General features: G+C 59.6%; 2 protein-coding genes and 1 long non-coding RNA gene across 3 annotated transcripts in view; 1 reads left to right on the top strand and 2 right to left on the bottom strand.

Annotated features, from left to right (window-relative positions):
* Positions 1-238: 238 nt before the first annotated feature.
* On the top strand, positions 239-12,787 carry CCND1 (cyclin D1). The gene is made up of 5 exons (XM_037838454.1): positions 239-578; positions 2,139-2,354; positions 2,877-3,036; positions 6,912-7,060; positions 9,539-12,787. Exons 1-5 carry the CDS (start codon positions 381-383, stop codon positions 9,701-9,703), a joined length of 888 nt encoding a protein of 295 aa, XP_037694382.1. The 5' UTR covers positions 239-380; the 3' UTR covers positions 9,704-12,787.
* LOC119536009 lies at positions 6,600-9,584 on the bottom strand. The gene is made up of 3 exons (XR_005217339.1): positions 9,413-9,584; positions 8,969-9,084; positions 6,600-7,309 (listed from the first exon to the last, which is right to left on the bottom strand). It is a non-coding gene; the product is annotated as an uncharacterized LOC119536009 (long non-coding RNA).
* Positions 12,455-13,323, bottom strand: part of LTO1 (LTO1 maturation factor of ABCE1) — a 17,487-nt gene continuing 16,618 nt past the window's right edge. The window contains exon 5 of the mRNA XM_037838455.1: positions 12,455-12,761. Within this exon, the coding sequence (XP_037694383.1) occupies positions 12,456-12,761 (306 nt within the window). The 3' untranslated portion in view covers position 12,455. The remainder of the gene's footprint in view (positions 12,762-13,323) is intronic.

Below are 13,323 nucleotides of genomic sequence, written 5' to 3'. Positions count from 1 at the left end.
ATTTCTATGAAATCCCGGCTTCGGGGGAAAGTCTGCCGCGGGGCAGGCGCGGCGCCTCCGGGATGGCTTTTGGGCTCTGCAACTCGCTTCTCCCCGGCGCTCGGCGCCCGCGCCCCCTCCCCCTGCGCCCGCCCCCACCCCCCTCCCGCTCCCATTCTCTGCCCGGCTTTGATCTCTGCTTAACAACAGTAACGTCACAGGGACTACAGGGGAGTTTTGTTGGAAGTTGCAAAGTCCTGGAGCCTCCAGAGGGCTGTCGGCGCAGTAGCAGCGAGAAGCTACGTCCGCGGTGCTCCTGCTCCGGGCAGAAGAGGGCGAGGGAGCGCGCGCGCCGATCCCGGAGCCCACCGCGTCCCAGGCCGCCGAGGAGAGCCGGCAGCATGGAACACCAGCTCCTGTGCTGCGAGGTGGAGGCCATCCGCCGGGCTTACCCCGATGCCAACCTCCTCAACGACCGAGTGCTGCAGGCCATGCTCAAGGCCGAGGAGACCTGCGCGCCCTCCGTGTCCTACTTCAAGTGCGTGCAAAAGGAGGTCCTGCCGTCGATGCGCAAGATCGTGGCCACCTGGATGCTGGAGGTGCGTGGCTGCTCCGAGGAGCGGCTTTTTTTGAGACTTCTCTGCAACGTGTTGCCCAGATTTCTTTGCCTCTCCTCTGTTCCCCTCGACTCGCCGTCCTCAACTTTGAAGTTTGCCGGGGTGTTGCTAGGAGTCGGTATTTTCCAAATAAATCGATAGCGTGGGTAGTTTTGGGACGAGGAAGAAATGGGGGAGGGGGCGTTAGAAATCCCCTTTCCTCCCGGAGTGGGGTCGGGCCAAGGGTGCCTCCGAGAGGAGTCAGTACCCGGGGCACCCCCATGAGCCCGAAGGTGCGGGTGGGCAGGCCGGGCGCCTTTTGTGGTCCCCTTCCGGGCCGCCACCGCGCAGCCCCCGCCTGCGCCCGCGTCTCCCTGCGCCTCCTCGCCGGGCCGCGGAGGTCCGGAGCCGCTGGCTCCGCGGAGAAGGGGGATAGATTTGATTTTTAAATTAATATCCGTGTACACGTATGCAAGGGCCGCCCGTGCCAGTATTATGCGCCATCTTTGTTCTTTTATTGCAAAGCAAAAGTGTTTATTAATAATTGGGGGGAGGGTGGGGGCGGGGAGCGGCCGGCACCGCGCTGGGGCCACCGCGAGGGGCCGCGCAGCGGGCGGGAGGGGCGCGGGGACTGGGTGAGGGCAGCTTTGGGGAGACCCCGCTCGCAAAGGGGTCCCCTTTTGTTCAGCCGGCGAGCCCCGGGGCGCCCCACACGGCCCGCCTGGGCCAGAGAGCACGCCGGGCTGCAAGGTCGCGTGGCCCCCAAGACGCCCGGCATTGACCCCCGTCTGTATGGGTGTCGGCTTGGGATGCTGTCCAGAGCGAGTCTGGGGTCTGGAGCACATTTTCAGGCCTCCGGGAGGCGTCTCTGGGGGCTACAAGTATTTTTAAATAATTTTTGAAAGTGCGGCGTGCTGCCCTCGCGAGAGGGAAGCGGCGCCCGCGCTTAGGGGGAGGGGGGCCCCCTGAATTTGAATTCCTGGGGCTCTCGGTGGAGCCTGCGACGAGCTCCCAAAGCCTGATCTGGGTAAAGGATCGCCCGAGGGTCATTTTCAGGTGATTTTTATGTGGCCAGTTATTTTTTTTATATTTTTAAATATTTTTTGAAAAGATGACGTCTGGGGAAATGCGGCGCGGCGGCCTGGGACGCCACCTTTGTGTCTCGCCGGCGCTGCGAGCGCGGCGCCCAGCTCCGCGGCCTCGCACCCCATTTAGTGGCGGACCCCGGGCTGGGCGCGCTCCCGGACCCCCACGCGGGCCGGGGTCGCCGGGGCCGGGCAGACCGCGCCACCGCGCGCGCCGCAGCCGTGCCCACTCCTGTCCCCACCATGCCAACCTCGGAGGGACTTTCCCTTTCAGTTTCGGGGTGGGTGGGTACCGGGGACACGCGGGGGGGAGGGCGCGTCTTCGGGAGCTTCTGCCACCCCCTGCCCCGGCCCTCTGCGCGCTCGGGAACCGGCCGTCCTGGGCGAGCGGAGTGGGGGTGCAGTGTCGCCGTGAAGGGGTCCTGCGCGCCCCGACGCCGGCGGCGGTCACGACCCGCTCCCCCGCGTGCCCCGGCAGGTCTGCGAGGAGCAGAAGTGCGAAGAGGAGGTCTTCCCTTTGGCCATGAACTATCTGGACCGCTTCCTGTCGCTGGAGCCCGTGAAAAAGAGCCGCCTGCAGCTGCTGGGGGCCACCTGCATGTTCGTGGCTTCCAAGATGAAGGAGACCATCCCCCTGACGGCCGAGAAGCTGTGCATCTACACTGACAACTCCATCCGGCCCGACGAGCTACTGGTACCCGTGGGGTCCCCCACGCACCCACCCACCCACCGACAGACATCCCATGAACTGCAGGGTTCCCAGCCCAGTACTGACAGGCCCTCTTTCCCGAGGGAGGGCGGCCACACTGTCCCGGGGCTCCTTTTGGAAGAGGAGACGGTGGGGTCCCAGGCGCCCCCACCCCACCTCCCATCCCACTTTCCCTGGGGCTGGGACCGCGTTTGCGCCCCGCGGCGTGGCCGGAAAGTGGGCGGCGCGCGCCCTCTAGCGGTGTCGGCGCGCACTGACTCCCCGAGCTAATTAATAAGGGTTTTTCCGTTCCAGATGGTGGGAGATCTTTTTGTGTCGACTTGCAAACAGTTGGCTTAATGAGAATGAGAACAGGAGCCTTTTCACGCGGCACCTTCTCTCTTTGATCTGAGATTGCTAGTTGTCTCCCAGACCACTCGACACCCCCCACCCCCAAGGTGCTGGCTTGGGCTCTCCATGATCTTTGCGCCCCTTTCTGTCTTGCTCTCCTTCACCCCGCGTCTGCAGCAAATGGAGCTGCTCCTGGTGAACAAACTCAAGTGGAACCTGGCCGCGATGACTCCGCACGATTTCATTGAACACTTCCTCTCCAAAATGCCCGTGGCCGAGGAGAACAAACAGATCATTCGCAAACACGCCCAGACCTTCGTCGCTCTGTGTGCCACAGGTAGGGGCGGGCCGCGCCCACCGGGCCCTCCCCCGAGAGCCGCCCCTCCTGCCCTCTGCACAGCCCCTGTTCCTCGGCCCTACTGAGCAGGGGGGTGGGGGGTGGGTGCTTTGTTTGCCTGGGAGGGCTGGACTGAGAGGGAGGTGTCGCCCTGTCTTGGGGTCACGCCACTGGGATTGGCCGCGGCCACCGTCCTGTGCCTTGGTGCCCGGGCCCAGCTGCTCTCCCCGGGCTGGGCAGGCCTGGCTGCAGCCGCTCCACACTGGAAGGGGTTTACCTTGGCTGTCGGGCTGGTCTCCTCCCCCAGCGCCAGCCCTTCCCGTGTCCTCAAGGAGCCCAAGCTGCACGGCCCCCTCCCGGCCTCTCCTGGCTGGGCCACCTGCCAGGGGCGCCTACCCGGGCGGGGAGCCCCAGCGGCCGGCAGGGCCTGCACCACGTGCTCAGGGCCGCGTGCGGGGGCGGCCGCGGAGGAGCCCTGCCGCCCGAGGCCCTGCCAACGTCCCTGTGGAGCAGCCCCGGCCTGGGCGGCGGCCCTTGGCCACACAGAGCCTGCCCTCCCTTCCTCCAGCAGGCTCCCCACTGACCCCCGAGGCCCTTCCCGGGCACCACCTTGGCCCCAGACCTGTGCCACCCGCCTTCCGGAACTGGTGCAGACGCACACACAGCTGGCCCCCTCTGGTTCTCAACGACCTCTTTCCTTCTGCTCACCTCGGGTCACGTGAACTGACCCCTTGGTGGAGGGAAGCCCCCATCCCAGCTCTGCGGTGGCCCGCCTCTTCCCAGTCAGGCACGTTTCCACAGCAGTTTTGGGGGCCCACTCTGTGACTTGAGGGCCAGGAAAGGGGGTGGCATCAGACGGGGTGCAGCCGGAGTCCTCTGCCTCCTCCAAAGGCTGAACGCCCCAGCCCTGGCATCCGGATGGCATCCTCCTGGCGTCTGGGGCCGTCCCCGTGGTTGGTATTCCAGAACGGTTTTTGGTTCAGAGGAGAGCTGGGGAGATTCTCACCCACTCTCCGAGCTCCTCCAGGCGAGGGGTGTGGGAAAGTGGATGGAGAAGCCAAGGACCTCCTTGGGCCGGATGGATCTCGGCGGGGGGGGGGGGGGGGGGGGCGGGATGCCCTCCTCCCGGGCGTGCCTGGCCCTCAGGCGGGAGTGGGGGAGCCTCCTGCCGGCCGTCTCCACGGCCTCCAGGGACAAGCCCTGTACTGGGCAGGGAGGCGTTCTCTGGCTGGGGCGCCTCTGAGGAGAGAGGCCTCCGGAGACTTCCAGGCAGCCTTTTATGGAGCTGAAAGTGGTTTCAGAGGAACGGCGGAGTTCCTGGAGATGGAGCCAGGAGCGGTGCTTGCTCGCCCTTCCTGCCTGGGATGGCAGTGTGGGGCCTGGAGCTCCCTCCCAGGACCCCAGGGGGCTCAGCTGTCAGTCCGGCAGCTGCATCTCTTGGCCATTTGTCCAAGACTGTGGTGTCCTGCAAGCAGCCCCCGACCCAGATGGGGTGCAGGCACAGCTGCAGACACTCGGTCCATCAGGGGTGAAGTTGAGGGTGGGATGGGCAGGCCTGAGGAGGGGGCCACTCCAAAGCCTCTCTGTGCTTGTGCTGCCTGAAGGTGACAGACAGAACCCGCTCCTGCGGTCACAGGGGACCTCTGTTGAGGCGACAGTGATGTCATGAGTGAGGTGGAGGTGTGGGAACACACAGAGAGACGTCTGTCTCCTCCATCTCAGGGTAATTTGAGGCAGAACTGGGGTGCTCCCTGTACCACCCACCCCACAGACCAGGGGTTCTTAGCCTCTGCACATGTGTGTGATGTTGCACACAGGGCTGGATTTGTCTTACGTGTGCAGAGAGCCCATCATTCTGCAATAGCTTAGGCAAGGGAATTGCCAGTGTTGTTGGAAGGGGGCACATGACTGAGTTGAAGTCCTCGGCGACGGTCAGCAGCGTCCCTAACTCCGGTGAGCCACCTGCCCCATGGCCGCGGCCCATGGACCCCGCACCGCACAACCCGATGTTGAGTAAGACCCGGTGGCAGCGTGCCCAGCAGGGCCTCCCCAACCACTGTGCACTCCAGTGGGGACACGCTAGCCCCAGGGACACCATTCTGCGTGTGCCCCCTGAGAAGACGCCGCCCCCTCTGGCCCCTGCAGATGGGATTTCCATGTGTGGTTTTGATTTGTCTCAATGGAGAGATTTTCATTCACAGCCCCCAGTTTTCAGACAGGGTGGAATTGCTCCTGTTCGAAGAGGGGAGGGGGTGCACCCCGTTAGGGACGGCCTTTCTGAGTCTCCCAGGGCCCAGCAGCCAGCTTTGTCTCCCTTTCGGGGTGGCTGCCTTCCCCCCAGCCCCCCTCGCTGCTGCCCCGCTCACGCTTTAAAGACACGGAGGTTGATTACACTCGGGGCTGAAGCCTCAGGTGGGGGTTTGTGATGGGGCCCCTCACCCTTTATGCCCATCCGTGCCCATTCAGCTAAGCCGAGCCTTCTTGTCCCCGGGCTCTCGATGGCATCAGGTGAGGTGATGGGGCTGACAAAGGTGCCACACTGCTCCATCATGGGTGTCTTGCTGCAGCCCAGAGGGGCCCCCCAATATGCTGAAATCTGTAGCCCCCACCACCAAAAATATCTCACTGAGGGGACATAAAGGTAGCCCACAGCGCTTGTCTGGGGTGGTGGGCCATGGCATCGCCATTTGAAGGTCATCGCCACCCGTCCCCCTCCAGAACCAGGGCATGAAGGTGGCCGTGGGTCTTTTGTTGCCCTTAGGGGAAGAGCAGGCACTCCAGGCCCCACAGCCAGGGTTCTGGGGCAGACACACGGGGGCCCCCGTGGGAAGCACTGCTGTGCTGGCAGATAGAAGTGAGCCCCAGGTTTGGCATCTGGAAGCAGGCCCAGGTGGGTGGGTGCCAGAGGGTCCCCAAGAAGCCAACAGGGAGGGGAAAGGCTTCCTGAGGGAGGCACCCCAGCTGGCCTGGGGGGGCAGAGCCAGGCCTCAGCTGGGGGTGGAGCAGGGGCTGTGCCCCCATCGGCCCTGGTTCATGGGAAGGCAGAACATGGAGCCCCCTTTTCTGGTTGGCCGTGATCCCTGCCTATCCGGGCCTCCAGAGGTTTCTGTACAGTAACCATTGCTGTTCACCGAGCACTCGTCCCTGATTTGGGGGACGTGGTCGGTTGCTAGAATTGTCATGCAGTGTCACAGAGAAGGCCTCGCTCCAGCCCGGGCGATAGCAGCACGAGCAGAAGGCCTGGCGTGGAGCTGGGTTCTCCTCGGTCGTCCTCCAGGTCATTGTGAAAGTCCCCTGGAGGGACAGGGGAGTGGGCTGCCGAGAAGGGCTGTCCCTTCTGGCGGGAGCTGCACGGTTCTTTCCAGTGCCTGTCCCTGGCCAGGGGTGTGGGCTCAGGTGCCTCCTGGCAAAGGACCAAGACAGACGACACCCACGGAGCTGTGGGTTTGCATTGGCTTCTGTTTTTAAGGCCTTTATTTTACTTTTAGGACCAAATGATACGTTCAGTGTGAAGTCCCCTCTGGCCAGCCCCCCAGTCTCCCAGGGCCCCTCCCCAGGACCCACTTCTTGTTCTGATGTTTTAATTTGCTGAAGCTGACGGGTTTTTTGCTCCATTTTCCCGTTAGCTGTAGATTCCCGAGCCCCCAGCCATGGCCCTTCCTAGCATCGAGGGCAGGAGTGTGCAGAGGACCTCAGACAGCCACGCAGCTGGCGCGTGTGCCCCCCATCCCACCGAGCTGCTATCCCAGGCCTGGCCATCACTGGGAGGGGACGCTTGGGGGGTGCCCCCACCCCATGAGGCCTCAGGGGCCCTGTGCTGACCCAAGTGCACGGTGTCAGCCCACACACACCCCCTGCCCCTCTCCTGTCCGCAGACGTGAAGTTCATTTCAAACCCGCCCTCCATGGTGGCGGCGGGCAGCGTGGTGGCCGCTGTGCAGGGCCTGCATCTGGGAAGCACCAGTGGCTCTCTCTCCTACCACCGCCTCACTCGCTTCCTCTCCAGGGTGATCAAGTGTGACCCGGTGAGTGGCCGTCCCTGGGGGTCCAGGACGGGGGGCTTCCTGGTGCCGCCGTAACCGGGCGGCCGGGCTTCAGCCGCCTGCATGGGGGGCGCCGCTGGGAACCGGATTCCCACGTCCCCCTGGGGCTGCCGGAGCGGGCAGGGGCCGCAGCCCCTCGTCTGGGTCAGTGATCTGTGGAGTTGGGGCCCGGCTGAGCTTTGTTTGGGTAACAATGTGGATGGTCAGTAAATGGAGGCTTCAAAAGGGCTCCTGTGAGGTCGAAAGAGACAAGGAGTCAAATGGAGACAACCTCGTTTTTTTACTGCCCCCCTTTGAGAGGCTACTGCCCTTAAACCCCCAGCCCACTGTCTCTTTCTTCTTAAAGATGCCAGTTGTTTTATCCCCAATTCTTTCCTTTTTTAAAAGGCAGAATTAAAATAACAATTACAGGGGTCTGTGGCATTTACCAAATTATCCCAGAGAAGTTGGGGGGTCAGAGGTCAGCCTCAGGACCAACCTCACCCCAGGGCTCAGGCCAGGTGGGCCTGCCCGGGCTGCCCTGTGGTGGTCGACCCCGGCACACGTGGGGGGCCCAGCTGGAGCCCCATCTGCCCGTGGGGTGCAGGGAAGGGAGAGCTTTGGCGGAGGGTGACCACTCGGCTGCTCGGGGTTCCTAGAGCCGGGGGGCCCTCCTCGCCATGCCTAGTCCCGGAGCTCACGTCACGCTTACCGGGGAGAGGGTGGCCCGAGTGGGTGCCGACCCAGGGGTGGGGGGGTGCCGGGGGGAAGGAAACGGGGCCTTGCTCAGAGACACCACTGAGGCTTGGCAAAGCCCAGCAACAAAATGGCCCAAAAGACAGGCCTCACTCCCCGTGATATCCTTTGTGGTGATCAGATCTAAAGTCAGATGACAGGGAAGTTAACTGAGGCTGAACTGGGCTATTGAGTTATCCTGTCAGGACGGAGCTGCACCCAGGCCGGTGGCAGTGGAGGCTTCAGTGAGTTTTTGCCTTGTGACTGCATCGTCCCTTCCATAGGATGGGTGGGTTTTGCCTGCTGGGAGCCACTGATCCCCAGCTGGGTGGGCTGCAGCTGCCTCCCCTGCTCCTGGGCTCGGGCCCCAACTCTCGGCGGCCTCCACCCGTGTGCACTGCCAGGCAGCCCGGGGTGGGCTCTCCACTAGGAGGGCAGCTGGGGCTCATCCATGGTGGCTGTCTCTGGTGGAGAGAGTGGGCATGTGTCTACACCCCGGGACACACTGGTAACTGCCTGTCTCTCTTCACCCAGAGGCCCGGCCGGGTGATCTTGGGAGAGAGGGGCCCAGCACTAGGGTTCACCAGGGGCTTTCCTGGTCAGACGGGGCAGATGGACACAGGAATCTGGCCCACCAGTGGGCAAGGCCTGCAGCCTGTGGGGTTGTGGAGTTGCGCAGAGGTGGAAATGGGGGCCCTGGAGCTCAAGAACAAGCTGGGCCGTAGCAGCAGTTCAGGCCTCAGGACTGGAATGAGGGGTTCCTGGAATTGGGGGTTGAAGGCTGAGCTCAGCATCTGCAGATCCAGGCCTCAGTTTCCTCACCTGTAAAACGGGGCTTATCAAACCTGCCCTGCTGCCTTCCTCGCGCTCCCCGTAAAGGCAAAGAGCTCTAGGAACACAGGCAGCTCCAAGGACTCGCTTACCTGACACCCTGGCCTGGGCCCGTGTCTGGTGGGCAGCAGCCTGGGGGTGGCTGAGCCCTGTTCTTGGTGGGGAAGGCACAGGTCTGTGTTTTCCAGGTTCTGCTGGGTTCTAGAAGCCCTGAGGGGGAGGCCTCCTGGGAACCTTGAGGCCACCGAGGGGCAAGTGCCGCCCCTAGTGGACACGGGCAGAGGCCGCTGGGTGCTGAGACCCTGGTGGAAATGCAGGATGGTCTTGACTGAGGGGAAACCTTACCCTGGGGCTTGAGCTTGGCAGAGTTGCCGGTTTCCAGCACTTTCTGCCTCCATGCTGGCCCCCCAGTGGTGGGTGTGGGCATTACAGCCGTGGGCGGGTTGAGGGGCTGCTGCGTCCTGCAGGAGAGAGGAGAGGACGGAGGGGGCGGTAAAGGGGGCCGGGTCCCCAGGCCACCCAGCATTCGCCCTCAGTCGCCCTGACGCTTTTGATGGTGGTTGAACAGGGGAGGCTGGGCCGGCCGCAGTGCCCGCACACAGCGGAGGTCAGGTCGAAAAAGGCTCAGCTCCAGGAGCTTCCGGGCCTGGTCTGATGGGGCTGGAGACCAGGGCCCTCTTGGGGACTGTGGGACAGGGTAGGCGGCCGTCTGGGGTCTGCATTCAGGGGGTCAGGCGGAAGACGGTCACTCGGTCCCGGTGCGGGCTCCTCGGGCTGGGGGCCCCCTACCTTGCGTTCCCAGGGTTTGGGGCCACAGCTCCCACGTCCCTCTGCGGTGGGCACGGGGTCCGGAAACGCTAGCATCTGGGAGGGGGCCAGGACGGGCTGCCCCTGAAGCCGCGCCGTCTCGCCCAGGACTGCCTGCGGGCCTGCCAGGAGCAGATCGAGGCCCTGCTCGAGTCGAGCCTGCGCCAGGCACGCCAGAACCTGGACCCCAAGGCGGCCGAGGAAGAGGCGGAGACTGAAGAGGAGCTGGACTTGTCCTGCACGCCCACCGACGTGCGCGACGTGAGCATCTGAGGGCGCACCCCGACGGCCTGGGAGGTACCCCCGCCCCGGGAAGGCGTCCTGGCCTGGGTGCTCCCCAGCCGGACCAGCTTCGTCGCCGGGGGACACGTCGCGACCAGAAGGGAAAGTATCGTTCTCCTTGTTGGTTGTTTTTTTTTCCTGTGTTCTCTCTTCCCTTCCATCTATGACTTGAGCGAATGAGAAAAATTACCCCAAAAACTGTCTTTTAAAAAAAAAAAAAAAGGAAAAATAGTATTTGCATAACCCTGAGTGGCGGTGGCAGCGGGGGGGAGGGTCGTGCTACAAAAATAGAGGATTCCATGCCCCAATAATCGATTAGTTCTTATATTAATATTTGTGTCTCTGTATTATTAGAATAGAAAAGGCATTAACAGAAAGGAACCATTTCCAGGGGAGGGTTAAATTAGACTTGATTATGTGTTTTTAAAAAAAAAAGCATAAAAACATTAAAAAAAAATTAGAAAAATCCAAGAAACCATTTTTAAAGTAGAAGAGGGTTTTAGATAGAAAAACATACTCTTGTGCTTTTCCTAAAAAGCATAGCTTTACCGCTGTGGTAGACATCTGTGTAATCTCGCTTGCTCGTGCATGTAGTCACTTTATAATTCGTTTGTTCGTGTTTATTTGATTTCGTAGGTAGACGTGTAACCTCTTCACCTTATCAATGGTTGCTGTGACAGCCCCCCCCCCCCCAGGTTAGAGTGGCGTAGGGGTCGGCATCGTCACGAACCCTCCTAAAATTTTTAGGCCTGCGGGTTGACCGTTCTCGATCAGTCTCCCTGCCGAGGCCTGTCGGTGCCAACTGGAATGGCGGAATTGGGAAAGGCCAGCTCGACTCCCACCGTGCGCTAATAGAAAGAGAAAGCAGAATAGCCACATAATATATTCTATTTTTATAATCTTCCTATTTTTGTAGTTAACCTGTTTATGAAACGCTGGTTTTTTCACCCAAACGGACTCGCAGTCTGCCCACATCTAGGTTAATTCCATAGCTTTTTTTTTTTCCCCCCTCCATATTCTAAAACCATTCCATTTTCAAAGCACTTTCAGTCCAGTAGTTCTAGGAAATCTTTGTTTATATCATGGGGGGGGCAACTTTTTTTTCAATGGAATGGTTTGGGAATAGTCACGTACTTGTGTGCAAAGAGGATTGCAAAGCAAGTGCACGTCAGGGTGGTGTTAGTGAAGGGATAATTTTGAAAGAAAAATTTGCATTTTCATATTGCCAGGTTATGTTCCTTTCCTTTTCTGTAGAGAAGCTGAAGTTTAGAAATCCTTTTGGTGCCAACTGGTGTTTGAAAGTAGGGCCTTAAAGGTTTGCCTAGAGAACACATAGCTTAAGGATTACCTTTAGATGTTTTACAACTGAAGGTTTTAAACACTAAAAATATATAATTTATAGTTAAGGCTAAAAAGAATATTTATTGCAGAAGATGTTCGTAAGGCCAGTATGATTTATAAAGTAATGCAGTCTCCCCTTGATTTAAAAACACCCACAAACTTTTCTGCCTTTGATGTTGCAGATTTGACATGGTTGGGAAAAGATAGGTCTTTCTTACAGACGCAGAAAAAAAAATCAGGAAAACCAAACCAAGAAATGGATTTGGCCCTGTTTGGCATTTTCCAAAGACATCAGCTAACGTGGAAAAATCAGTGTGGTTAAAACAAGTTCAGTTCTGAAGTTCTTATCCCATCCCATCCTTTTTAAGAGAAATTTAGCAACAGATAGGACAATTTGCACATCGTGGTCTGTACGTTTTTGTGATTATTCTTTAGAAGTGTTGAAGGGAAGTGACAAGAACGTTGAGGCTGATGGTTGGAGAGAGCATGTGAGGGTGGGCATGCGCGGAGAGGGGTCCTTGCAGACAGGCTGCAGCTTTGTGTTTTTTTATTGCGCTGCTATCGACGACTTCCCAGCATGGTTTGGAAACAATTTCACACGCTTCTCTGTATCTCTTTCACGACATTTTGCTGCTATCGAGAATCAGTTTTTTGTTTTATGATGTCATGTACTGCCATGTGCTAGAATTTTAATTTTCTCAGAGAAAATTGTATTACGGATACCAATTTTTTTTTTGTAGATTTTTTTTTTTTAATGTGATCAATTTTGACTTAATGTGATTACTGCTCTATTCCAAAAAGGTTCCTGTTTCACAATACCTCATGCTTCACCTAGTCGTGCGTGTGTAGGTCCACGGGGTCAGGTTCGGCCTGACCCCGGCCTCCTGCTTCAGCAGACAGACCCACAGACGGATCCCCTGTTACCCAGGCAGGCGTTACCGGAGACCGGGCCTCGGCGTGTCCTTTTCTCCGCCTGTTACGCTGATTCTTCACTGGGTCCTAGATTTCTCATCCTACTAATTGTTAAAGCTGTATTGTTCTTTGCATTTAGCTATGAGAGTTGCATTGATATTTTAAGACTTGGCGTCCTGCATGCCGCCTTAGTGCTGTATCCTCAGGACTCTGTCATTCGGGACGATTGGAATCTTCTGGAATTTGTTAAATTGGGGGCGTTACCATCTGCTGTGATGTCCCAGTGGTCAGTCTGTTGTTTTGTTCATCACCGTGTCATGCTTTTAAAGAGACTCCACATCCCCACGAAGCCACCCACGGCCCTGTGTGCCCGGGTCTGCTGGCACACACGGCCAAACCCAAAGGATGTGCCCACGTCCCAAGTGCCTGGAGGCTGTTGGCAGCCTGGGACCCCGCGCCCCCGCCCCACCCCCAGGAACACTGCTTACACTTACCTCAGAACCATTCCAGCTGCGGCATCTGTGTCCGAACCAAGCGGGCTCCGTGCGGGGCGGTCTGTCCAGAGAGATGAGGTGAGGCTGGAGTGGACGGCTCGAGGAACGTGTGTGTTGAAGGCCAAAGGCGGCGGCAGGTCCATGGGGCACTGCCAGCTCCCCTGCCCGGGGCCCGCCGTCTGCAGAGGCCGTGGGTGGGCAGCTGGGTCCGGGCTTGTGCACCCCCGTGGGCACTTGCTTCCTGCCCCTAGATGGGTCACCAGCACGTTTCCAGCAGAAAACAAAAGATGAACGTGGAAAGGCTAGAAATAAAATTGGTAAAACCCCAGTGCAGTAGCCTGTTTGTTTCCGTGGGGCCTGGGTCGTGTTGGGCAGGGTTCCCAGCCTCCACCCTGCATGCCAGGGTCACCCTCCCCCAGGGTGACAGCTGGAATGTCTCCAGCCATCACCACTGTCCCCTGGAGGCACAATCACCCTGGTGGAGAAGCATATACTAGTGCTGCTTATGATCTGAAAGCACCTGATACCCAGCTGGGACTGGCTCCAGACTTGGGGTGGGGGGACACTTGGACCCCTATGGGTCCTCAGAAGAGGGGAGCAGGACGGCCGGGTGGGCCCACCTCACCACAGAAGACAACAGCTCTGGCCTCCGTGACGCCAGCGGCCCCCCCGGCCCACCCACACCTCTGCCGGTTGCGTTCCCAGGTATTTGCAGATAGAAGAATAAATAGAGCGAGCGTTGGCACACCCCTTCTGGCGTAAACTACTGTTTGCTCTGGGTGAATCACAGCCCTGGTGCAGGGCCAAGTCAGTGAGGGCCGCAGGAGACGGGGCTGGCAACCCAGGAGGCCTCGTGTCACACCT

This window comes from Choloepus didactylus, chromosome 6 (assembly GCF_015220235.1).
Source record: "Choloepus didactylus isolate mChoDid1 chromosome 6, mChoDid1.pri, whole genome shotgun sequence".
Classification (NCBI taxonomy): Eukaryota; Metazoa; Chordata; class Mammalia; order Pilosa; family Megalonychidae; genus Choloepus; species Choloepus didactylus.
The sequence above is the reverse complement of the archived record's forward strand: the minus strand, read 5'-3'. Positions and strand labels throughout refer to the sequence as shown.

Coding starts and splice junctions, on each gene's coding strand:
- CCND1 (XM_037838454.1), top strand. CDS start 381: ATGGAACACCAGCTCCTGTGCTGCGAGGTGGAGGCCATCCGCCGGGCT. Junction 579..2,138: donor TGGCCACCTGGATGCTGGAG/GTGCGTGGCTGC, acceptor GTGCCCCGGCAG/GTCTGCGAGGAGCAGAAGTG. Junction 3,037..6,911: donor CGTCGCTCTGTGTGCCACAG/GTAGGGGCGGGC, acceptor TCCTGTCCGCAG/ACGTGAAGTTCATTTCAAAC.